Here is a 25,750-nt window from a genome sequence, read left to right on the forward strand (position 1 = left end):
ACTTTCATTACTTAAATATACTTTTAAAGTATTTTATTAGGCTACAAAGATAAATATGTTAATAACTAGCAAGCGCAATGTTGATTACAACTGCTACTTGAATGATATGTTAACAACTTCAAAAGAGACATAAATTGTTAGAGGAGTATAAGACGCAGGGAAAATTATCCTTGAAGTCCAGTCTATACATAACAGGGCTAAGATTAAAGAAGAAGCCCTGTATACAAGTTGGCAGGACTATGGTTAAATAAAAAAGATAATGATGTACAAGTTTAAAAAATATGGCAAGAGAATTCAAACCTTTTTAAAGAGCACTTTTAAAAAAGAAAATATGTAATAGGCTATTCTCTTGCATGTATACTGTTGTTACAATACCGTTTTAGAACCATCTATGGTTTAAGTTTGACAACTGAAAGAACAAACATACTTGAGTTTTGACTAATAAACTCTACTACAGATACCTGGCTTGCATTCAATTTTAAGTTGCTAGAAAGCCTTTTGCATGAATGCTGAGTTATATGAAGACTGATGGCCACTGACTGGGAAAAAATATGGAGGACTTGTTAAATATTAAAGATGGAGACAAAAAACTCTTGGCAGAGTCTTAGAAATAAAACATATCATCAAGTTTCTGTTGTTATTTCTGAACCAAACTCATAGCAGACTGTGAATCTACTGTTCAGATGGACTTATGTATTTGAGATAGTGACATGTGTTTTTAAATGCACATTTGATGAAAAGACATTTTTGCAAAATATGTTAAGTTAGCCTAGCAAAATCAGACTGACCACAAAAGACACAGAACACAGAAACCAGTGTGTTATTCACTCTGTTCTTTATTTGATGGTCAAGTGCAAAATATGCAATGACTTTAAACCCTCCACATCTTAGTAGCTGGTCATCACCTGGAATAAAAGAAAGAATGAAAAGAATGCTTTAGAACATTCCACTAGATAGCACCAAAGAGACTATGCTTCTTTAGTACAAAATGTGTCATCTGCTCTGTTGAGCTGAAGTTTAAAGTTACATCAGACAACAAATACTGGGGCATTTCAAAACTTTGATTCTTTCATTTTAAAACTTAAAAACACAATATAAGATCATTCTGTCTGAAATTAAATAAAGGAAAAATACACATTATCTCATTTAATTAAAAATACCCATGTAATGAGCATAAACAAAGGCTGACTATTGATGATTTAAGGCTTGATTTATATGTTATTACACAGTAAGTACCTCTAATTCTGGGGAAATGTTCTAGCATTTTCTGCTTGAGCCAAAACAAAACTAAAATGAGCTGACTTGTAAGAATATCATTAAAAACCTTTTGACAAATGTTTAACTGCCTAATGCTTTTTCTCACTTACATTGTTGATCCAGGGGATGTAGCCGCTGACCCTGGTGAAGACAGAAGGCTTCTTGGGGTAGTTGCAGCCCATGCTAGAGCCGAAGCTCACCACACCATGGACATCCCAGGAGCCATCAGGGTTCTGGCAGTTCAGGGGACCACCAGAGTCTCCCTGAAAAGGGTCAGAGACAAGTATGGTACTTGGAATGAACCAGGGGATGACAAATTGTTTGATAAAGCAATCTATTTGAATTGTAGTGATGTACTGTAATATAGGATTTGCCCGAGTGTAAGGCTGGAAATAAGTTACTAAGTTATACTGTATCTAAAAAATATCCAAATGAAAAAAAAAAAAAAAAAACGCTCAAAAATAAACCAAACTTACATTGCAGCTGGCCAGCTCTCCATCTCCTCCAGCACAGATCATGTTGCTGGTGACCAGGCTTCCCCACCAGTCAGGCCTGGTGCAGGTAGAGTGTCCGACCACAGGGAGGAGGGCCTGCTGCAGGATGTCAGCGATAGGACCTCCAGCTTTAGAAAAACAAAAAACAGGCATTCAGATTAATGTCTCACAGAACACCGCACTTTCTCAGCAGTGTCCATTAGAAAAAAAAAACAAAAAACAAATCTCAATTTAATATGTAAACAAAGAAGAAATAAAAAGTTTCCAAAGTTTTGTGAAGAGTAACAGAGAAATAATACAATATTTTAAACAAGCTTGTTTAAAATGTTACAATTCTGTGTTACAAGAGGTAAATTTTGATGTTTGCTGAGAAAAGGCAACATCCAATCGTAACAAGACAAGTCAAGAAATATGACAAAAAAAAAAACTAAGACTCAGTTTTCTACTGGACTCTATTGTTAACTTTGCATTGAATAGCAATTTTTTTGAACAGCTTTTTATTGACTTAGCATTGCATTGAATAGCTAATAACTTTTAAAGAGGCATGTGTAACTTGTAATGGGATTAATCAATAAAAGATAAGTTAGTGAAGAAAAGTTACTTTATACACATCTTTGATAGGTAACTTTTTTGAACATTAATGCTTTACAGGATATTAGGGACCCCAGTCTTAGCTGACAGTAAAGAACCTACTCCAGAGACGGCCCCAGCCGGTGACGTAGCAGGGAGCTCCGTGAGGCAGGATTTCTCCAGAGTTGGGAAGACAGGCAGCCATTATGGTGTCAGAGAAGGTGACAGGAGTGGCCAGCTTGATCAGGGCAATGTCGTTACTGGAGCAAACCAAGTTTAAGTTTAAGAAATAAAACATCACATTTAGCATTACAACACTGAAGCACTGAAAGAACAAGAACATACTACCAACAAAAGACAGAGAAGCACATCACTGTATGTGTTCCCTCTAGAAGATGAGCTAAATGAATGAACCCACCGGATTCTGTAGGAGTCCCAGTTCTCATGAACAACGATCTTGGAAGGGCTGATGGCAATGGAGCCAGCCTCATTGTTGTTCTTTAGGTTGTGCTTGCCAAGGTAGACTCTGTAGGTGCGGCTGCTGCTCAGTCACATAAAGAAAAAGAAAAAAGGATAGGGATGTTTTTACAGGATCTTCCAAGAAGACTCATTAGAAATTCTAATCTGGTAATAAGGTCATATGTACTTACCATATTACTGTGGAATTATTGCTGCTAAAACTGTTTATTTAAAATCAAAACCCACTGTAAATTACTACCATACCTCTTCAATGTTTTCATTAAATACAAGTAAGAACATTTACAGTCCACAGCTCATCAGGGCCTTTATTCAACAAACTAATCTATTTTTTTTTTTTTTACTTTTATTTATTTATTTATGAAGATTTATTTTGGGTTTTTTGTGCCTTTATTGATAGAGAGGACAGTGGATAGTATCGGAAACAGGGATGAGAGAGTGGGGGAGAGACATACGGGAAAGGGCCACATGCCGGATTCGAACCTGGGCTGCCCGCATACATGGGGTGTGCCTTAAACCACTAGGCCACCCTACTCCTTTTTAAAAATGTATTATCTTAATGAATGAGAACAAAGTTTAGAGGTAATAAAATCCAAACTTATTTGTCTCTTCCAACTGCTTCTTGAACCTGGCTTTGGAAGTACAATGAATACCAAAGGCCTGGATCTCTTTGCCCTCTGTGCCTGATGTATCTTTTTGATTTGAGATTGCTTTAAAGTTTTAGCCATACCCAATGCAGTGAGCAGCAGTGAGGACCCACTCGTTGGAGATCAGGGTACCTCCGCAGGTGTGGTAGAAGTTGCTACCACTCCTGTACTGCAGAGACACCTGGGGAGGGCAGAAAAAAAACAATGTGAATGTTATATGACCTAAGAGATGATACAGAATTTAAAGGAGAGGTGTTAAAGTAGCTTACCTGCCAGGGCCAGCTGTTCTCACGGACATCATCTCCACCAACAACCCTGGTTACCACAGGGGGGAAGGTGGGCAGGCCACACCCGTAGGCTGAGGAACAAAATCAAATTTTTTTAGTGAAGTATGACCAAGTGGTATTTTTTAACTATAAAACTGATTCAATTCTTTAATTTTACATAGGCCTCAATACACTAAATTCCCAGACAAATTCCCAGACCACTTCATGTAAAAAATGTTGACAATAGTCTTTGGCAACACATTTCATTTAATGATTAGTATCAGCACTTACCACCAGCGACAAACAAAGCCAAGATCACGAACATCATTGTGACTGTCTTCAGCAGAAGTTCAGTGGCACACACTCCACTTTTATATACTCCTTTAACACACCTGAAATGTGTTACTTAACATTTGCCTCGGTGCAACCAGGAAAAGTTGGTGGGAAAAATAACTCAACCTTGGAGATAAGTAACCACAGATATCCCAATATACACCTTATCTCTCATACTTAACCTCTGTGTGAACCTCACAGGTGTCCTACTGCCACCTGAGTCTGATCAGCTTTTTCCATTTTATAATTTATAAGAAAGATATCAATATAACTTAAAGTACAACTTTATGTGAATATTCACAGTGCTTACTCAAAGCTTGTTGCAAGACTTTTAAAGGCAAAGAGGCAACAAAGATTTTACTTTTAATGTCCCTGTTTTATATTTACACCCAGTCTCAGAGAACAAGACTGAAATCAAGCATGGACTTCTTAAAAAACTGTAATACATGACATGTATAGGAATATATATATATATATATATATATATATATATATATATATATATATATATATATATATTTTAAATGAATCCAAACTCAGTCTTTGAATTGATAGAAAACATTTGCATTTAAGGTAATAAAAATAGATTACATTGTCTTTGCATTTATCTTATTTTTTTTTTTTATAAAGCTTTATTTTAGTGTTTTTAAATATATGCCAGCATGCATGTTCTGTTGATATTGTTGGTATTTTGCTTTAATATTCCTAAACTGGGTAGTTGTTATGAAAGTTATAGATTTACAGGGCTTAACAAATTTATTAGACCACCTGTCATATTTGTCTCAGAGACCATCCAGCATCATGAAGTGCTTTAATGCGGACTCTTTTATTTTCGGTGAGGTCTCCACATTTTACCATTTTGAATGGGAATGATGAATTTACCCAAATTTGAGCTGGCTCACTGGGCTTCTCTAAGAAGTCAGAAACTAATCAAGCATAACATTCAACCACTAAAAGTCATTTTTCTGTTCAAGAATGCAAGTAAATAAGTACAATTTGACATATTAATCAAGAAATAATAATGTGCTTTACTATTTTTTCAGTTTTTTGTAAATCAGTAAATTTGAAAATTCATGGATAACAATAATAATTATATTTTAGCATTAAAAATATAATTTGGGTTAAAAAGCTCCTACATATTGGTATATTAACCATTGCAGAAACATAAAAAAATTATTTTGGTTTTTACCAGTGCTGTTAATTGAGGGCAGCTGTGGCATAAACCTTACTTTGGTTAGGGTTAGGGTGGTCTAATAAATTTGTTAAGCACTGTATGTTTCCCAACAAACACCTTTTCTTTAAAAGTTATAGATCAGATGCAGTTTTCCCATAAATTATAAACTTTTCAACTAAATTTTTAAACATTAACAGTTAGTGGGCCTGTATTTATGTAGATATATGCAAAATAAGTGTAACTTCAGATACTACAGTATTAAGTGTACTGCTTAATGCAGTACAGTCCATTCACAGGACCAATTCAGTGTTATTACAGAAATGGTTGCTACAGAAAGGTGGCAGGGCCATTGTGTAAAGTAGATCAGCGTGGTGAGAGGTTTACAGTATTTGTTAAGGAGTAAATATCCCTGATGTAAAGTTTAACAACCCTTAATTCTAACAAGGTATTTTAAAATTAGACATGACATTACATCACTGACCTTGTCCTGAAGTTAAACAGCATTTATGTCCAATATTTACCTTGCTCCACCCCACTATTAGGAAGTAAAAAAAAAAAAAAAATAATTCCAAGAACTTGGTCCAGTTTTTGTAGGTTGCATAACTGTATAAAAGGTATAAATATGTGTGACTCTAAACTGTGTAGGTGCAGACATGATGAAGTTTGTGCTTCTTGCTCTCTTTGTTGCTGGTGGTAGGGATATTTCACACACACACAGAACTTCTGCAACCATTGTATTTATTTGTAATGCAGGTAAACAGTTGTTTGCATCTGTTCTGAGTTTTTAAGTCTGTGTCTGTCTCTCTTTTCAGCCTATGGGTGTGGTGTGCCCACCTTCCCCCCTGTGTTGACTAGGGTGGTTGGAGGAGAAGATGTCAGACCCCACAGCTGGCCCTGGCAGGTAAAATACAAATCTCTCTCACAAAAATAAATCAACAGTCTATTAATGAGTTAAGAGGTAGATTTTAAGAGAGTAACAAATTGTACATTTGTAGCTTCAAAATCATAGTGTGTGACAAGAAGACATATTGATTAAAAAATTAAGCAAAGTGCAGTTCCATATACCTTAAAGGAAACAGAAGATCAGATCAGCTCAGACTCAAAATATGACTGGGATTTAAAATTGTGACTTTAAACATGGCAGAGGCTTAACTGAAATTGTGAATGAACATCCATCAGGACATACAAACAGCATATAAAAACATTATACCTTACAGAGAGGCTAAAGGAGCCAAAAACTGACTGTGTTTATGTGTGTTTTAGATTTCTCTGCAGTACAACAGCCAGGGACAGTGGAGACACACCTGTGGAGGTACTCTGATCTCTGACCAATGGGTCCTCACTGCTGCTCATTGTATTAGGTAGGAAACTGTGGAGCCCAAAACAGTTAATGATTTACCAATACAGAGCTGACATAAAAAATGACACTAGACATCAGACACGTGGGAATGGGTCCAACAAATTATAAATGTTAATTGTGAAGTACGTTAGATTTCTAAAATGTTTTACCTACTTTTAGATGTTTCTTGAATAGATAAATGACCAAAGGTTGAAAATTAGTTAACTGTATAGTAAACAGTTTTAAACAGTTGAGAGAATTATCCCGACCCAAAGCACACATTTTCCCTTCTTACTTGCAGGGCTTAACAGTAGATTGAATTACTTACATGGAGGTTAAATTGTACACAACACATGGCTGTAATTGACAAGTGATTGTTTGCTAAGCTTTCTATAGATGAGCAACAATAACCCATGTCTTTAAGATCTTCATATTCTTCTCTCTGACAACTTTCAGCTCTAGCAGGGAGTACAGAGTGGCCATGGGGAAGCACAACCTGGTAGAAACAGAGGAAGATGCTGTGTTCATGGGCACTGCTGACATCATTGTGCATGAGAAGTGGAACCCCTTGTTCATCCGGTAGAATATGATACCGGACTGAAAGATTTTCTTGCAGATAAACATTACAGGTAGGAACATAGTAGATCTATGATTAATCAACTTTATTGTTGTTCAGTAATGACATCGCCCTGATCAAGCTGGAATCCCCTGTCACCTTCTCTGACAACATCATGGCCGCTTGTCTTCCTGCTGCTGGCGTCGTCCTCCCTCATGATGAGCCCTGCTATGTCACTGGATGGGGTCGCCTCTACAGTGCGTGCTAATTTAACTGCTCACTCTCAGAATATTGAGTTCAACGCGAAAAGCTGTGAATGCTTAACCACTGCTTATAAAAAAACTCAAAGATAAACTATATGTTACTGTGTAAGTTGAAGCAAAGTAACCAATCTTTGCAGTAGGTTCATTTTATATTTTTGACAGATTAACTAAACAAAGTATTATCTCAGAGTCTAAGCTTTTAATTGAAATTGTTTTACTATTAAGGGGAATGTTATGTGTTTCAAATGTAAAAGGAACAAAAAAAGAGAACCACTGAAGTGATATCAGTGGAGTGGAATGTTGCATTTCATGTTTAATGACATGAAGAGCTCACTTTAAACCAATAACTAGCTCTTACTTGGTGAGCAGTCAGCACTATTAAAAACAGGATAATTGTTCTAAACTTTAGTAAAGCAGAATAATTAAATAAAACTAGCATTTTTGTAAAATAGAGGAGAGTTCACAAGTTAATGATGTTTTTTTTTTTTTTTTTTTGCAACTACAGATTGGTCTGTTATTCTGAAATTTGAAACTCTTACAGCTACAGAATTGATTTTTTATTTTGTTCTTTTTACAAGACTGGTGATCTTAAAGCTGTGGCCTAATGAAATGGTCTTGTTAGGTTCTGTTTAAGCCATGTACCTGAGTTGAACTAAAACTGGATATATCTGTCCCATTCACACAGCTGGAGGTCCCATTGCTGACATCTTGCAGCAGGCTCTCCTGCCCGTGGTGGACTTTGCTACCTGCAGCAAGCCTGACTGGTGGGGCTTCCAGGTGAAGGAGACCATGGTCTGTGCAGGCGGAGATGGAGTTCGATCTGGCTGCAACGTAAGTTTGAAAAAAGTCTCATCATTACCCAATGGACCCAGACATCAGTGAACCACAAAAAGGAGCACTAGAGCACTGCCTCTAAGTTTTACAACAACATGGCACTGTTTTTTTGTTGTTGTTGTTATTTTGTACATAATGCGATTAAACTGAACATTTATTCATAATTTTTATCCAGTCATAAATTTGAGAGCCCCCTGGATCTTTCAGGAAGAGAAAGTAACTATTGGGGGGTTTCTGTCCTGACTGTGATTTCTTTCACATGACTCAGGGTGACTCAGGCGGCCCTCTGAACTGTCAGAACAGTGACGGTGCCTGGGAGGTTCATGGCATTGTCAGCTTTGGCTCTGGACTCAAATGCAATCTCATCAAGAAGCCCACAGTCTTCACTCAAGTTAGCTCTTACGCTGACTGGATCAGCACTGTAAGTCAATCACTACAGAGTTTAAGAGTTGGAATAACTATTGTAGTTGTTGCTGTTTCAAACAGGTTTTAACAGTATGTATAGTGACAAAAACACAAATCAATCAAGAATGTTTTGTGTTTGCTTACATCCTGACACTGCACTCATTCTAGTAAGTCTTTGTTTTCTCTTCCACAGAATATGGCTACTTATTGAGAAGACACACTTTGGAGATCAAGACAAAAATATGCACGTTAAAAAAATAAAGTTTGGAACTATAAATAAAGAAATGTCAGTCTTTTGCATTTTCTGTTCGATACATTTTTTTTTAAAACTTTCTCAAAATTGCAGGGTTGTGGTTTCCCAGAAAAATGACGATGACTCTTTAGCCTGGGAACTAGCTTGGATATGCAGTTCACTTTATTCCAACAATGCTTTATCAGTGGTAATGCATGAAGGAATCAAATGTTCTCATTAGGAGCAGTGATGGGAAAGTCCTGTCACCCACCACATGCCGTGTCCTCAGCACCCAGTACTTGTTTGTCTTGTTGCAAGGGTCAAAAGGTTTCCCAGAACTGTTTTACACTGGTTACCAGTTGCTTACATACAGTATAAATACAACCTTGTCCTTAAAACAAGATTGACCCACACAACATACATCATGAGGAGCCTAGTGGTTCTCACTTTAGTAGTTACTACCGGTAAGACAGCTTCAATGATCTCAAGGTCCCTATTTCTCTTTCAAATAACATCAACAATATTTTTTAACAGTCCAACTGTTTAGGATTTACACTTCACTCAAGTATTAATTTTGATGTCAATGTTAGTCATTATAAACTACTTTTTTTTATTTCTAGCCTGATAGAAAAATTTGAATATCCTTTACTAACGTTTTCTCAGCATATGGATGTGGTCTTCCTACTCCCCCCCCCCCCATGCTTAGCAGAGTGGTGGCAGGAGAGGACGTCAGGCCCCACAGCTGGCCCTGGCAGGTAAGATCTAGAAAGAGTGAAGAACAACATGCACACAGGCTTTTTATAGACATATCAGTTTCCCACATTTTAGTACCATTATTGAACTTCTGACAGTGCCCCCTCATCCAGGGAAGGAGTACAAAGATGATTGATTAAATTAATTAATTGTTGTTTAACAAATTGTTGTTTTTGGAAGTAATGTTTTAAACTTCAGGAATGCACACTCTTCTGTCAGATCTCACTCCAGTCAGACAGTAGTGGGCGCTGGAGGCATGTCTGTGGAGGAAGTCTTCTCTCTTCTGAGTGGGTCCTCACTGCTGCACACTGCATCAAGTATGTTAAACTTAACACTAGGGGGAAGCCTATCCCTGTTATCAATTCTACAAAGAAGCCAGTTCTCCTTGGAAAGCTTTTTTGTAAATAGTTACAAACCAGTTTGAAAGCAGTTGCACAAGAAGATTACTCTTTGATTAAAAGTTTAGAACCTCTGCTGAGGATATACTTAAATACAGACAATTTATAGAAGCATTTACATTTAAAATGCCAAACTAAAAACCAGGCTGTTTCTTGTGGCAGAGCTGTTGGTTAGGGAAAAAAAAAAAAAAAGAAGAAAGGACGTGCCTACTTATTTGAAAAATCTGCACCGGGGTGGAGATGGCCTAGTGGTAGGGTTGTGCACCATGTATGTGGGCTGACCAGGTTTTAGTCCAGCTCCTTTCCCACATGTCTTACCCCACCTCTATTATCCCTGTTTCTGACTATCCACTGTCCTCCTCTCTAAAGGCATAAAAGCCCCAAAATATATCTTTAAAAATTCTGCACCATTGGTCACAAGTCTTTGAGTAAATTGATAAAAAGTGTCTGGCAGAGATACTAGCATTTTATTGATAAGGCTTTTTGGTCATATAAACACTGCTGACACCAAAGTCATAGATACTAAATATTTACAGTTTAAAGTCACTTAATTGTTTGGTTACCCCAACAACCATGTATTACCTCTACAGGACTGCTTTGCAAATGCAATCAACCTTTAGCATAATCACAGTTTTGTACACACCAGCAGAGAAGTCAATACTACTTTCTGATCTCCCCATGGAAACACCTTGTCATCTGCTATCCCACAGTGACCGCTACAACTACAGAGTGGAGCTGGGTAAACACAGCCTGATGACAAGTGAGGAGGGCTCCATGGCTCTGACGGCAGCTAAAACCATTACTCATGAGGATTACAACATCCTGCTCAGCCGGTAACAGCAGCAATAACCCACACAGAATGATATCAACTTATGACTCCAGGTGAAGAGCATAGTCAGCTCTCCTCCATGTGCAAGCAGAGCATCAGAACTAGTATTTCTCAGAATAAAGAAGTTTGTTCAGCAAGACATTAATGCAGAAGAAAACATGTTTTATTTTATTATCTCTCTAAATGTTTTGTTTTGTTTTGCCTTTTGCAGTAATGATATCGCTCTCATCAAGCTGTCTTCTCCTGTTACTTTCTCTGACACAATCATGCCTGCCTGCATCCCAGACGAGGGCATGGTCCTGCCCCATGGCGCTCCCTGCTATGTCACTGGCTGGGGTCGCCTCTCCAGTAAGTGGGCACACCTTGGCACAATGAATCACTGTCAATACTGCACTTGCCCATGTTTCTTGAATTATTGTTGTTTTTTTATGTTAAACACCTCTGCACCATGAGTTTAGTTGTCTACTAAGTTGGTCACTTCCTGACTGTGATAATAGCTCACTTATTACAATGGGGCGAACTCTCATGAATCTGTCCCATGGTGGCCAAAAGATACCCCACAGTGCTACAGTTGTTTTATGTGGGGAATAAATCAATATTTATTATGAATTAAAAGTGTTTTTACTGTGCAAATAACTGAATTAAAAATACCTCAGATTTACACTCATGAAGAGCTGTTCTATAAGAGTAAATCCAGATTAACACTTAAAAACCCTCAATGTCAAATGTAAGAAAACACAAGGAGTGTAATTTTTCTCTAAGAGCTAAAGTTAATTAACATTACTAAGCATAGTACGGCATAACACAGTGTTAAAAATAAATTGTACTAGAGTTGAATTGACTCTGGAAATTCAACTACATTGAGTGTAACTTTTACACTTTGCAGAGTAGGACTGTATAGTCACTGACTCGGTGTAAAAATCGACTATTTACATGTTAAATTTACACTCCTGACTTTACTATGCACCCTTCAGGTGTGGACTTGGTTCTTTTTTCAACAGATTATTTTCCAATGCCCCTGGTAATATGCAAGGACATCCAGAACACGACCTGAGTTGTGTCAAACCTCCTTACTGCCTGATGGTGCTCTATGACGGGCTCACTCATCATTACATCCCTACATCAGCCTCAATTTTTGGCCTGAACATGCCTAAAAGTTCTACACAGTATTGTATTTGAGAACCTGTTAGCTATGACGGCACATTAGCATTCAGCTATTTACCAGATAATGCTGTTAGAGTTGGCTAGAAGCTTCACCGTTATGCTGTACATTAAAAAAGGCATTAAATTCTAGCTTCAGTAATGTTACCTCAGATTTAACTGTAATGTTTCTGCAGCACAAGCTGAACAAGACTTACAACGACGTGCTACACAGTGTCTGAGTTTATTTTTAACTGTCCGTACACTTACAGAGTGGCATCTCTCTCTAACTCACTGTGTCTACTGCTCAGAGTTGCCAGGTCTGTGTCGCAAAACCAGCCCAATGGCCGATAAAAACTAGCCCAAAACCAAGCCCTATGCTGAAATTCAAAATAATATAGTAAAACCTCTGCCACACTGCATATATTGCTTGAGTGCCCGCAGACACTCTGCTTTTCTGTGGGTGGCATCTATGTCTGTGTGCTGTGTTCCATGTTTTCCTGCCTCTCTGCTGGTTGTTTTAGTTGTACTTGAATGTAAATAGAGTAGTTTTCTGCCACAGATATAAAATACTCATAAACAAGACATAAAAAATGGGTCTGCTCAACCAGCGGACCAAAAAAATCTACCCGCGGCAGTACTTTAGAAGTAGCCCAGTTCCACAGGAAAACTGCGGACCTGGCAACCCTACTAACCAGCAGGTGGCGTAGTCTTACCAAGAACACTTAATGTTCCTTTGAACATCACAGTAACCTACTTTTATTTAATGTTAGCTAATAAATGTCTAAAAGCTAACATTGATGTTTAGTATTGAAACTGTAACCAGAAGAAAAAGCTGATACAGCTAATTATAGACCTCACTAGGTAAGTGTAACAACTTACATGGACATTGGAGTAGCCTTTCCTTAATCTTCTATTTGGTAGAAATTCACGTTACGGACTTTTTAGCAGAATCATTAAGTTTCACAATCCAGATAGTCTATTCTCACTCTGTATTCGGGAAACATATTTTTTATATGTAGTATTTCGAGCAAATTTTTTGTTGTTGTATTTTTGATATTGCTGTCTTAACCACATTTCATTCCCTCTCAAGAACCACTTGTTGGAGAATGAAGCCTTGAATCTCTGAAACTGTTAAAATCGATGTTTAATACGCTCAATAGGACAACTATCTCATGACGGTTTTGTTATCTTCATCACCATCAATAAAACTATTAGCTTGGGCAAACAAATGATTAAAAAATCTGTTCTAAAGGGTTATCTGATGGGTTTTGAAATGCTGCTTTATTGTTGATACTTGAAATGTAGACCAGTCCCTCCATAGTTTTAACATCTACTTTAATTTACTTCTTCAAGTTGAGGAAGTGGTCAAATCGTAATAACTGTTAGATACCAAAAATATGTAAAACTTAAGAACTTGAGACCACAACATTTTTACTTTTTAGAAACAACCTCAATATGGTGAACAGAGTCAAACATAAAGTATTTTCAAGTGCAACTGTCTTGTTTGATTTCTGCCTCAATGCTACAGCATTGTCACAGTGTTATTCCTACTGCTAATGATTTAACCAAAGTCAATTGGTTAAATGACTCATGTCCCCTCCCGGTGCAGTCTTTAGAGTAACATTACTGTTGTTCTGGTATTTAATTCCACCTTCGACTCTCTCCACTGGATACCATCTGTGTTCAGTCTCCATGTGCTGTCTTCAGACCCCCATCTTCCCCCTAAATGAACCTCCCCATAAGCAAAATCATAATGCTTACCCTTGTTAAGCCTGTTTTTCCCACAGCTGATGGTCCTCCAGCTGACATCCTGCAGCAGGCCCTCCTTCCAGTGGTAAGCCATGACATCTGTTCACAGCATGACTGGTGGAGCGTCCTGGCAACAGACAAGATGGTGTGTGCTGGAGGTGATGGCATCACTGCTGGTTGTAATGTGAGTTCACATAAAAGATGCAACAGTAGTTCAGCTGTCAGTGATAGTGTGTTGTGGCATGTTTACAATTAGGGATGGGAAATGATAAGAATTTATTAATCCTGATGCCATTATTCATTCTTCTTATCAATTCAGTTCTTTTTCAAATCTTTCCTGTGGATTTTCCTTTTGGATAAAGTAGACTATAAAGATTTTGATTTTTGATTTTATTATATAGGTTTTCACTGTTAACTAAAATTTTATTGAGTCTCTTTCTCTCTGACGACTGAACAAGATGTATGCCACCTTCAGTGAGAGTCAGTGGCAAACACACTTCAATCACTGGTTATAATAAACAGTTCTGATAACTTAAAATGTTAAACATCAAGTGTTGGGGAGAAGAACATACTGAAATATGCCAAAATCTATTTTCTTGTATTATAAAAAAAAAAAAAAAAAAAAAACACTGCTCTCTGGATCTTCAATCTCTGAACTTAAATTAGAATACAGTACAACAGCTTGTTTTCTTTAAACAATAAAACCTTAAAATAAATATAACACCAGTCTCTGGATCCTAGATCTCTGGACATATAAAGATAAATTGAAATGTTGTACCAAATTAACCTTGTTTGCATGCCTCTTTAGTGTCTGTAATAAGATGCTTACCAACTGTGGTGACCCACAGGGAGACTCTGGTGGTCCACTGAACTGTCAGAACCCTGATGGCTCATGGGACGTCCATGGTGTTGTGAGCTTTGGTTCTGGTCAAGGCTGCAATGTGTTCCAGAAACCCACCGTCTTCACAAAAGTCAATTCCTACATCGACTGGATGAACACAGTGAGGGGAATCATTGGTTTCACATAGCAAGCTTTAACAATGAAACCTGAGGCGAACAAAAGCACAGCTTTCAAAAACAGGAAGCTTAACATAATTGTTTTCTGTTTAACTCTGCAGGTTATGACCACCAACTGAAGAAGATATTCAAGAGCTATTGGCAGAAATATGAACAACTGTTATTGATAACGTACTCTCTTTTATCTGTCAAATAAGAAGAGAGGTACTGTTTAGTGGTGCGAATGAGTGCAATTCCACTGACTGTCAATGTAGAGCTTTAATACTCTGTGTGCTGCACACTTCAAATAAAAGCATTTTTAACTCCGCCATGCATGGCTTTGACCAAACATACTCCCAACATGTTATTCTCATTTTCAGTCTTCAGCACAGTGGTTACATATTAACTAAGAACTACAAATCAGGAACAACGTTAGAGTAAGCAGGAGAAAAAGTGAAAAAAAAAAAAAAAAAAAAAGGCTATTGGAATCCAGAAATGAGGCAACATTGAATTTTCGATCACAATCATTCAGTGCTAACAGGAATATTGAAAACAAGCAGAAAATTAATACTTTTTATTCTTTTATTCCTCATAAAATATTAACGAGATACATTTTTTACTTCTCACTAGAAATTCAATAAAAGGAAACGAGTTCCAATAGAAAACAGATTTTCACAGTAAATATAAAAGAAATACAGAAGAAATAAAACGGAAAAACAAAATAACACAAATGACACTGATAATACAGCATGTGCTTGATCCACTTATCATAGTAAAACAGATGGTGACTCCTTTATAAAAACGCTCAGTGTTTGGTCACTGTAAAACATTTTGACGACATAGCAGTAAAATCATTTGGTTATTTCATCAATTGTTCTGCAAAAGAGGAGCAGTGACTGTCCTCAGTACTGAAACGCCTGAATGAAAAACAGATTTAACCCTCTAAATGGCAGCTTGACCTAAAGTCAGAAATGTAGAAAAAATTGTGTGCTCCTATAAAAATCCTGGAATGACTCTATGACCTTGTTACCTTCTGCTTTACAGAAAACCTGATAATACTTACATGCCCAGAAGACAATGATTGATATGATTTTTACATCAACTAAACTGATGAGACAAATTCAAGAACTTGAAATAACTAATAAAATGTCCAGAAAAAAAGGACAGATCTGTATTAAGTCAGAAGATTTTTTGTGCATTTATTAGATTATCAGAGAGCTTTTATCTAGCTCCAGCTGCTCATATTCCAACAAGTCTAACCTGAAGAAGTTAGGGGAGTTTGACCGGTATTGATTAAGTAGGATATGAAGATGGAGCAGAACAGAACAGAGCCTTGAGCCGTCTTTCTTTTCTTTCTGCTCATTCTTTGCATATTTCTAGGTAAAACAAGGGCTGCCAGTCAGGCTGTGGTGGAAGGAATGAGCTTGTGATGAGCAAGAGAGTGAGCAATGGTTGCTGCTATAATGGCTCAGCTGCACAGTCAAAGAGTCTTTCTGTTTAACATCTCGAGTATGAGCCAAAAAAAAGACCCAGAGAGGAGCAGAGAATGCACTAGTGCCTTCATAGCTCAACAGTTTTCTACTCTACAAGCAACACTGCATTGGAAGAGCAACACCAGAGCTCAGGATTAGTCATATGAAGTCTTTCAAACTTTATGGCTAACTTAAAGCTAGACACATAGTTTTGACCACTTGGGGGCATAAACAAGATCTCTAGTATTTAAGGTGCCGTGCTTACAAGTGTTCATATAAATTTCAGCCTTTAAGTTTATTTGACATTTTTAACAACTTACTTATTTATTAGGTTATTTGTTTGTGCTTGAGAGAAATGCATATTGCTGACATGCCACCTAACTGGCACCTAGTGTCACAGAGTAAACTTTAACAAAATGCTCGAGTTAATCATTTAGCATGACAAAGCTTTGGCACTTGTCTCAGGAATTACTGGAATCAAAACACAGTAAAAATCCAGCAAAATCAACCAGAAAAAAAAAAAAAAAACAGAATAACACCAATTGCTGTCAAAAAAATGTCCCCAATGCTAATTTTGTTATGTGGCTTCTTAGCCACTACCAAATTGCCAAGTCATTGGGCATGGAATTTGGAGTATGAGTGCAAATCAGTAACATCTGTTACTCTGGACCGTTTTATAAAAAGTATCAGTACTATTATTTTTATTTTATGACCCAAATGGCACTAAACTTAGCAACTTACTTGCTTTATAAAAATAGATGTTCTCCAAAGGTCTTTCAATTAGGCATTACATATTACAGTATGCAAAAAACACCTTACATCATGTTTTGATTTTTCTTTTGTAAGACAGATAAACTCTTAAACAAAGGCTATTTAAAGCTAATACAGAAGAAAAAGGACCATCAGATTTGTAACAACTTCTGCAGACTCTCCAAAGCTGCACCATAAAGAGAGGCAGTTAGAGAAAGCTGTCAGTAATAATGTAAAGCCTTAGAGAGAAATACTGCCTAAAAATGAGAAGTGAAAGTGAAAAATGAGTGCCTTTAACCCATTGATTTAAGTGTCCAAACAAATCCTTTCCATGAGCATTCAATGATATGCTATGGTCTCTATTATGCCAAGCTTACATGTGCAGTGAAGGTTGGTCACATACATATAAGTACTTTAACATTAGGGAAAACGGTATTTGTTGAGTGCTGTTAACCAAATAAGCCACAGCGTGACAGGATCTGTCAGCATAAAGAAGGAATCCAGCAGTTACAGTATGTTCCTTATTGATGTCTCTATCTGCTTGTAGAGATCAAATGAAATCCATTATTTAGAAAAATAAAGGTTACTCTGTTCAGTGCTTTGGAGTGGTCTGGCTTGAGTATTGACTTCTGAACAAATGGTGTATACTGTATCAAAGTTCCACTGAGAATGTTCTGCAAGACAAACCATCTTGAAGTCTTTGCTTCATTCGGCAAATAAAGATCCACAAAAGGCAATCATGAAAAATTCCAGGATTTCAGTAGATTGTTTTAAATATAATCAGCATGGTCCTAAATTGGAGGCACCTTATCCTCATACTGTGGTGGTGGAGTGAGTGGTTCTATACTGATTCCAGCTGCTGGCTGAGAGTTGTCAATGTTTTTCACATGCAGCTTCTCTGATTTAATCCTGCGGATCTTGATCGGGAGAAAATTGCGGCTATTTTTCCCTGGTCTACGATTTGATGTGGAAGCAGAAGCATTTGGGGCAGGCAGGGATCCTGAAGTTGTCGACTCCAGTCCCTCAGATTCATACTGTACACCATCCACTTGGACCAGGTCATCATAGGAAGGTAGCTGGGAGGTGCTTGGGCGCAGGTTGCTTTGACGGACAGGGTACTGTCCACTGCCTACTGCTTCTTCATAGGAAGGTACAGCGTAACGCTGGGCTTGTTCCTCAGCACTGCAGGCATTACAAAAAGCAGACAGATATGAATGACAAACATGAGCTACAGTATTATCCATATCAGAAAGGTCCTTCATCTGGGTTTAGGGTGTTATATGTATTAAAAATAAAATCTATTTCATGATTTATGTAAAATGTTAAGTTATTTAACAATTTACCACAATTTACTCGGTTATATCTCTTAGATATAACCCAACTCACCTGAATGTATGCCAACTAACAGTATGATCTTGACTAGATACAGTGCCAGTAACACACGAAATGAGTCAACACAGACTTACTAAAAGGATAATGTACATGTTGAGCTCACTAGAGTGTTACTTGCAACAGAGTTTCTTTTTACTTGGCTTTGGCCCATTTCAAGGGGGGATGTTCGGCAGACAATAATATTACCGGTCAAAATGTCCGGCAGAAAACATGCCAATGACCAGATAAGTAAATACTGAATACTTGCATATTATATTTTGTTTTATCTAGAAAATGCGAGAATCCTTTAATATAAACTTAAATATAAACTCAAACTTTCCATGTGGTGCTGAGGTTGTTTATCTACTCAGGCAGCAAGCACATGGCTAATTAAGGTATATATATATATATATATATATATATATATATATATATATATATATATATATATATATATAAGATGATGCAGATGACATCAAACCAATCCTATCCCTGAGGGAGTTGAGCACTGCTGGAAACTATGCAAGCGAATCTTTACCAGAACACTCTCGGGAATCTAATCTCACTGAGGTTTTCCTGGTTAACCAAAGGCTTAATATAGTCAGCAATATAGGAGGATTTTGAGATAGTCATTGCTGCAAGTAATAAAGAGGCTGAAACAAAGACAAATGTAGACAGCTGAGTGGCTCAAACACCGATACAGCTGGGGGAGAAAGGCCTACGCCAAGCAGAGTTGTAGTGGACTTCGATGAGCGAATAAATCTGCCTGTGACCAGTTTGCTGATAAAGTGGAACTAACACAGAACAATTTTACAATTTTAGAGGTGCAATAGTGTTTTAAATAAGAAGTGCAGGATCTATAACACAACAAGCAACAATTTAAGATTTAAAAGCACAGGCACTGTTCAGTGCAGTGTCAATTTCGTTGACAAAAACTATGACAAAAAATGTTCTTGGACAGCTTTGTTTCCATGACAAAAACTAGACTAAGACTAACAAAAATAGATCTGTGATGACTATAACTGACAAAAACTAAGTTTAGTTTTTGCCAAGATGAGTAAAACTAGACTAAAATGTAATTTAGTTTTCGTCAGACATTCAAAATACGTGATATTTTGCCACTGTGGGTAAACAATGCATCGATAGCTATTCTGCCTCTTAGCAGTAGAAAGCAGGGACCCCAGGCTTGGCAGCGTGCACAGAACACACATCCATGACTTGGTACCAGATTTAGGCAAGAAAATAAATGCTTGGACTAAAAGTAAAGACTAAAATGTGAGGACTTTTATGGACTAAAACTAGACTAATATTTTTTTTCGAGTTTTTGTTGACTAAAACGAGAAAGGGTAGAAATGACTAAAATGTGACTAAAACTAAAAGACATTTCATCTAAACACTAAGACTAAGACTAAATTTAAAAATAGCTGCCAAAATTAACACTGGTTCAGTGGTCTCATGCTGATAGAATGGAAGTAGTACATCATTGCACAACAGTGGTTTGTGCTATCGTTCAACAAAAAGGTCATTTCTAAAAGGGGTTAATAATTTTGACCTTGGTAGGTTTCATGTTTTTGTAAAATAATTTAGTTTTTGTGTGCAAATTAAAATAATGTAAGCATCCAAAATAAAACTAGAAAAGCACTCGGAGAGCGCAGACCTCCGCCATTAGCCCTATCTCAAATAGTACAGAATCCTTAAAAAAATTCCTGGATCCAGACGGTGATCTGGATCACTCCCAAAATCTAATCAGTTTTTCCTAAAGCCATTTCTGACATTTCCTGAAAATTTCATGAAAATCAGTCCATAACATTTTGAGTTAAGTTGCTAACAAACGAACTATCAAACAAACCCTGCTGATCACATAACCTCCTTGGTGGAGGTAACTAGGATGTTTGGAAAGGTGTGTAAAAAAATTCCTTGCTCTGTTTAACAGCACTTGGAAAATACTATAAAAAATGAATTTGTCATGGGGGGGCTAAAAGTTTTGTCCCCATCAGTGTCAAACCAAGGATCTAAATATTAATCTTGATGTAATGTCAATGACTCTGTTAAAAAAAGGCCATTATAATATTACATTGTTGCATCCTTCAAAACTGATTTTGATTTATTGTTTTGAAAAATAGAAAAATGTTTTAAATAACAAAAAAAATACACAGTACAAACTACTGGCTGTATGGTCAAATTCTGTACATACACATATGCAAAGAAAGATGTCATCATCCAAATTTTAACTTCGAACTACAATAGCACTCACGTTTCTCTGTCTTCCTGCTGTCTAGCTGCCTCTCCTCCAGGGTTTTGAGCCTGCCGGAGTCTCATCTGCTCCCGCTGTTTGTTCCTCATACCCAGACACAGGGACAGTAGCAGCATGAACACCCCAGATCCCACCAGGACAAATGCAATGGAAGATGCTTTATTTTTCCTGGCACCTGTATCTCCATGTCCACCTGAGTGGCTGCTGTTGTTTCCGGCTGCATCTGCTGGTACCACGCTCCACACGATCATCACAATGCCCAGGGCAACAAGCCCAACACCCAGAGCACACAGTGCATACTGGGAACCTGAGTTTCCACTGTTTTCATTGCTGCTGTTGTTGTTATTGTTATTGTTATTGCTACCAGTGGCCCCTCCACCAAGGTGTCCATCCAAACTGGAACGCATCTTCTTAATGCCTAACCTTCTGTCGGACTAGCTCCAGTATGATCAAAAACTGTAAAGAGAGAGAGAGAGCAATCAGACAAACTTAATGCAACATAAAATCTAAATATAGCTGATCTAAACCTATCTTTTGAAGGAAATCACACTGATGAACATAAAATGTCCTCCCCTAATTTCGTGGGTTGGTATCTTCGACCTTTGGGAAGTCATTCAGTGCTGGTGAGAAGTTTGCTCTTTATGCGAGTCCAAGCCCATTTCCACAGAATATGACAGGACATAAAAATCCCTGGGGTAAAGCTTCTGAGGATGGGTGTGTTGTATGTTAAAATTTATAGCAACATTGCCTTTAAAGCCACTTCCAGGCCAATGTCAGCACTTTACAAGGGTAAATAGGGATAGTTATGACCACTGTAAAGCAATGACCTCAAAAAGAAAAAGAAGATATGGCTTAAAAATGAACAGATCTTTACGCCATTCTTTCAGGGTTTCTTCTCACTTTAAAGATCTATTTCATGATTTTTCAAGAGCTTCTAAGACTGTAACTGTGAAAAATTAATACCACTTTTTCTGCAGGATAAAGTCAGAAATATAAAGGACATGCAAGTTTTTCCAGTACACAAGGTCAGGGCTGAATTTCCTGATTCTACTCGTGTTTTTATGAAATGTCAAATGCTATAATCAAACAAAGTTTTGGGTCAGAATCAGAAACAACCAAATCAGATAATCTTGACACATTTGTTGCCTCATTTTTCATTAGTGTGCTGTAAAGTGATATCTATTATAACACATTTCAGTAAGTTAGGTTAAGTGCTTCATTAATAATAAACAATGCAAAAAGAGTGATGAAAATCAAATAATTTCAGCCAGAAAACAAAGATTGCAAGAAGACCTCACCTAGAAAATGTGACTTCTAAAATCTAAGACCTCATACAGGTAAAAAAATATTTGTAAGACATTTTAAGACCATACATTTCAACAGTTTAATTTAAATTTCCTGTAAAGTGATGAAAAGAAAACTTTATTTTCAGTTTGTTGTATAGCAGGCCACTGTGTTATGAGGCACCAGGCCAAATTTCAGTTTCATGAAAATTATTTCTAAGTTTACAAGATAGAGCTTCAAAATCATGAAAAATGATGAGGCAGTAAAATATGCTTGTGTGGGTTTGTCGGTTGAATGAGCTGAAGCCACACCCACTCACGAGAAATTTCATCCTCTAAAATTTGATTTGAGTGCAGCTGCCTGGCTCTGTGCCAGAGCAGATAGACAAAGCTGGGGATTAAATTAACTGTTTTCTGGTACCAATCTCTCTGATATTTTTAATGAACTGTAGGCGTGACTGACAGATTTGGGAAATTTACCTGACAGTGAACAAAAACATAGCATGTAGCTGGCTGTTAACTTTCAGTGAAAGCAGAGACCTCAGCTAACAACAGACTGGACTGAGATGAACTGTTGGGACTTTCTATCATTTTAGTATTGGTGGGACTTGGTAAATCCCCATCAAGACTGGTGGTGTCATAGGCTCATATATTTGCCAAGCCAAGGAAAAACCTGCAAAAGTTTCTGATGGTATAAATCCAAAATTCAGTCACACATAGATCTCAGTGTTTTCACATGTATAGAGCAACCTTATTCAAACATATCTAACATAAATAAAAAAAAGATAAGATTTTTACTTTACAGGGACTTTTAAATACTTTCTAAGGATCTATGGGAACCCTGTATTTTCCTCATCACCTGCTCTTGACTTATGTAGGGCTGCAACGATTAGTCGCCATAATCGTTTGTGTTGACTATAAAAATTAGTCGACACGGAAATTCAAGTGTCAATGCATCGTATTATTGTTTTTGATATTGGTAAAATCAAATACCAGCCGGTAAAAACTCATCTGTACTTGCAATTTACTCAAAGAAGAGAGCCAGCCTCACACCAGAACATGTTGACATGCTCACGTTCCTGCACTTCAGTTTAAAGAAAGTGTAATCTATTGTTCAGTCACTTGGGCTGGAAGTGTGATTTGTTGACATGAAGCTTTATTTGTACTTTTGGACTTTGGATGGCCTATTTGCTTTATTTATTTTTATGGACATACCAGTCAGTTTAAAGAAAGCCATCCTTTAGTTATTTGTAACCTGCAAGGCAGGTAAAATGCTACTATTTAAACAAAATGGGGATCCAAATAGAATGCCAAATAACTGTGATTAATCGACTAATCGGGAAACTTATTGATAGATTAGTCAACATAAAAAATAATCATTGGTTGCAGCCCTAGACTTATGTGGTTAAATCCTGAAACTTGGATCACAACCCATGAAAATACATCTGCTCTATAGAATGAACATGTCATTGATAACTAGGCCACCCTGCAGAAGGCCCTCATAAACCAGTTACAGTTATACTTGCGTACATCAAGTGACTGTGTCAGTCTCCAGTCAGCTAACAAGCCAAGACATGCAAGCATTGAGGGGGATAGCTTTGTAGGTAAACTCAGCTTCTTTGTATGAGCAGCCACTCAGAAAAGAATGCGTGGCATGAGACTGAATTAAGCTCATCGTGACAGCTGGGTACAGACAGAAGGCACAGACTCACTGGTGTGCTAGCTTTAGCCAACACAGTCACAAGTCTGGTACAGTTGTGAAATCCAGAGGTGGATATTGAGAATTACGTCATGATGTCACGCATCATGGCAGTGTGAAGAGTTTGATACAGACCCGTCTTAAGTTTATAATTAACCAGACGGCAGGTTTTACTTTATAGAAGGTAAAACATTAAGCTTATCCTCTTCGCATAGCTTTGTACAGCATGTCAAATGTGCATCATGTTTTTCGAGTGGAAATTTAACAAAGTCGGAAATAGTTATGCCAGCTGTTTGCAAACGGCTTTAAAACTATCTTTCCTTGATCATGATATGGTTCACAAGTAGGCTTCCGTTTCAAATGCAGGGCATTTTGGGCGTGCAACAGCAAGAGTGTTTGAGCATCACAGCCACGAAGAAAAAAATGTAGTACAAGCGTCCGTTAAACTACAACTCTGGGCGGGTTGCTTACGTTGACTCGGTTAGGATACGTAATACTATGTAACAAAACTTCCCGGGACTTAAACAAACACAGACTTCTTATGGCGACTAACTTTTGGCAACATTAAAGAGATATTCAAGCGCGCGGGTGTCGGCTACTCGCTCACCTTAACATCCTCTGGCAGTAAGTCACTCTTCGCCCGGTCTTCTCAGAGTAGGTGGGTTTTTAGTTGATTCTCCGACTATACCAACTTTGACAAAATTTCCTGTAGCATGTTAGACTGACAAAACACGTTCAATGTTCAGACAGGAACTTTCCTCTGAGACGGATGGGCCCAAACCGAAGAGAGAGAGAAGTCAAAGCAGGAGGGAGGGGGCTCACTGCTTCACTTCCAGTTTTATTAACCCTTTCGTTCCCGGGGTAGTTGAGAGATGAAAAGAAGGTATGATGAAAGCTATTTCTGGCATTTAAGCTCCGTTATGATTAAACTCTGCTACTTCGTCCACTTTCCTTTGATCTATAGCATCTATAGACTGAATAGTAATATCTATAACATACTACATGGTTTAGCAGTGTAGAGATTTTATTTCTTGTAGGCTTTTTAGGTGTTAGGAAGAAGCCTTAATATGAGAGGATGGTCATATAGAGCATGTCAGCTGAGCGTTCAAAGGTCAAGTACAATTCTACATGAAGAAAACGTTTGTTAGATTAGACAGTGAAGCCCTTTTCACACATGCAACACTAAAAACTTTATTTCAGAAAATGTCTTAAAAACTTGCTTGTTCCTCACAGCAGCACGTTTTCTTGCTGTTTTCCTGTCAGTTAATGCTGGCTGGGAAAGGAAAATTAATTTCAGAGTAAAATCAGGGTAAAAACTCCACTGTTTGTATTCACACATGCAGTTCACTCAGGACACCTAATTCTAAGGCATTTCCAGGAGTTTTGTTTTAGTGTGAATAGGGTTTAAGTTCCCCTTTCACAGAGGACACTTTACTGCTTGGCAGTAGCATCAAGGGCAGCTAGTCAGGCCCAGTGCAGTGCAGGGGCTAACGTAATCAGAGTAGAGTACTTGGAGTACTCAGGTTTGAAATTAGGAGAATAACATGTTAGTTAATTGCAGTTTAAGTATCTGTTCTTAGTTTTTTTTTTTTTTTTTTTTTTAAATAAAAATAATATATGTCCTTTTCTCTTTCCCTTTTGTCAACACAAAAAATCCCAACACTTGAGTTTTCACTTTCACTGAGGCATACAGTATTACCCACAGTCTGGTTGTAACATTGTATACCTCTACACAGTTCACTGTTAGATTGTGAGCACATTGAAGAGCTGTAAAAATGATCATAAATGTTATTTTATTAGACTGCAGAATGACAGACAATGGGCTGTAAACTTGCCTGTAAGATGACAGTAGAGTTGACACATCCAAATGTAGATGTACAGCTGGCTACAGGCCATTTTTACAACCAACTTGTTGAATAGGTAGGGTTTCAATTTTTGATAACACAAAAGTACCTTAATGTGTTACTTTTCTTAGTGTATTTAGTTCCACAATTACAGTAATGGTACCCAACACTGGCCCAGTGAATAAAATGCAGATGTGTGATAGAAATTAGCCATGATTCATTTTATGTGAGGCTGTGATTCCTGATCAAACTCTCTTTGGAAATTATTCTGGTCTAAATGCTGCACACCTCGTGACACCTGTTTTGGATGGTACATTGCGTGCAGTTTGGAGATAGTTATGTGTTACCTCTAGCTTTTAATT

At 37.5% G+C, this 25,750-nt stretch overlaps 4 protein-coding genes across 5 annotated transcripts; 2 read left to right on the forward strand and 2 right to left on the reverse strand.

The window, feature by feature from the left end:
- Positions 1-818: 818 nt before the first annotated feature.
- On the reverse strand, positions 819-4,074 carry LOC121517529 (chymotrypsin-like elastase family member 2A). The gene is made up of 8 exons (XM_041799363.1): positions 4,003-4,074; positions 3,715-3,803; positions 3,529-3,626; positions 2,740-2,862; positions 2,445-2,581; positions 1,734-1,879; positions 1,368-1,520; positions 819-905 (listed from the first exon to the last, which is right to left on the reverse strand). The coding sequence occupies exons 1-8, from the start codon at positions 4,037-4,039 to the stop codon at positions 888-890; spliced, it is 801 nt and encodes a 266-aa protein (XP_041655297.1). The 5' UTR covers positions 4,040-4,074; the 3' UTR covers positions 819-887.
- Positions 4,075-5,859: 1,785 nt separating this feature from the next.
- LOC121518194 (chymotrypsin-C-like) lies at positions 5,860-8,892 on the forward strand. Its single transcript, XM_041800448.1, has 8 exons — positions 5,860-5,911; positions 6,031-6,119; positions 6,482-6,579; positions 7,014-7,136; positions 7,234-7,370; positions 8,062-8,207; positions 8,479-8,631; positions 8,809-8,892. Exons 1-8 carry the CDS (start codon positions 5,872-5,874, stop codon positions 8,824-8,826), a joined length of 804 nt encoding a protein of 267 aa, XP_041656382.1. The 5' UTR covers positions 5,860-5,871; the 3' UTR covers positions 8,827-8,892.
- Positions 8,893-8,902: 10 nt separating this feature from the next.
- On the forward strand, positions 8,903-15,039 carry LOC121518193 (chymotrypsin-like elastase family member 2A). Of its 2 annotated transcripts, XM_041800447.1 has the most exons (8): positions 8,903-9,311; positions 9,511-9,602; positions 9,820-9,917; positions 10,709-10,831; positions 11,039-11,175; positions 13,758-13,903; positions 14,568-14,720; positions 14,838-15,039. In XM_041800447.1, the coding sequence occupies exons 1-8, from the start codon at positions 9,122-9,124 to the stop codon at positions 14,853-14,855; spliced, it is 957 nt and encodes a 318-aa protein (XP_041656381.1). In that variant the 5' UTR covers positions 8,903-9,121; the 3' UTR covers positions 14,856-15,039. The 2 variants fall into 2 exon arrangements, with proteins under 2 accessions (XP_041656381.1, XP_041656380.1); XM_041800446.1 differs by lacking the exon at positions 14,838-15,039 and having other exon boundaries at positions 14,568-14,808.
- Positions 15,040-15,297: 258 nt separating this feature from the next.
- On the reverse strand, positions 15,298-24,324 carry tmem51a (transmembrane protein 51a). Its single transcript, XM_041798669.1, has 3 exons — positions 24,152-24,324; positions 20,563-21,018; positions 15,298-18,119 (listed from the first exon to the last, which is right to left on the reverse strand). The coding sequence occupies exons 2-3, from the start codon at positions 20,967-20,969 to the stop codon at positions 17,729-17,731; spliced, it is 798 nt and encodes a 265-aa protein (XP_041654603.1). The 5' UTR covers positions 20,970-21,018; positions 24,152-24,324; the 3' UTR covers positions 15,298-17,728.
- Between the last annotated feature and the right edge of the window lie 1,426 nt (positions 24,325-25,750).

Source organism: Cheilinus undulatus, linkage group 11 (assembly GCF_018320785.1).
Source record: "Cheilinus undulatus linkage group 11, ASM1832078v1, whole genome shotgun sequence".
Taxonomy (NCBI): Eukaryota; Metazoa; Chordata; class Actinopteri; order Labriformes; family Labridae; genus Cheilinus; species Cheilinus undulatus.

Excerpts from the sequence above, each read along its gene's own strand:
- LOC121517529 (XM_041799363.1), bottom strand. The coding sequence starts at position 4,039 with ATGATGTTCGTGATCTTGGCTTTGTTTGTCGCTGGTG. Across the intron at positions 1,880-2,444 it reads CGGCTGGGGCCGTCTCTGGA|CTGGAGGTCCTATCGCTGAC; the intron begins GTAGGTTCTTTA and ends GTTTTTCTAAAG. Across the intron at positions 1,521-1,733 it reads GAGAGCTGGCCAGCTGCAAT|GGAGACTCTGGTGGTCCCCT; the intron begins GTAAGTTTGGTT and ends GACCCTTTTCAG.
- LOC121518194 (XM_041800448.1), top strand. The coding sequence starts at position 5,872 with ATGATGAAGTTTGTGCTTCTTGCTCTCTTTGTTGCTGGTG. Across the intron at positions 7,371-8,061 it reads TGGATGGGGTCGCCTCTACA|CTGGAGGTCCCATTGCTGAC; the intron begins GTGCGTGCTAAT and ends CCATTCACACAG. Across the intron at positions 8,208-8,478 it reads GAGTTCGATCTGGCTGCAAC|GGTGACTCAGGCGGCCCTCT; the intron begins GTAAGTTTGAAA and ends CACATGACTCAG.
- LOC121518193 (XM_041800446.1), top strand. The coding sequence starts at position 9,122 with ATGCCGTGTCCTCAGCACCCAGTACTTGTTTGTCTTGTTGCAAGGGTC. Across the intron at positions 9,312-9,510 it reads CACTTTAGTAGTTACTACCG|CATATGGATGTGGTCTTCCT; the intron begins GTAAGACAGCTT and ends ACGTTTTCTCAG. Across the intron at positions 11,176-13,757 it reads TGGCTGGGGTCGCCTCTCCA|CTGATGGTCCTCCAGCTGAC; the intron begins GTAAGTGGGCAC and ends TTTTTCCCACAG.
- tmem51a (XM_041798669.1), bottom strand. The coding sequence starts at position 20,969 with ATGCGTTCCAGTTTGGATGGACACCTTGGTGGAGGGGCCACTGGTAGC. Across the intron at positions 18,120-20,562 it reads CAGCAGGAAGACAGAGAAAC|TGCTGAGGAACAAGCCCAGC; the intron begins GTGAGTGCTATT and ends TAATGCCTGCAG.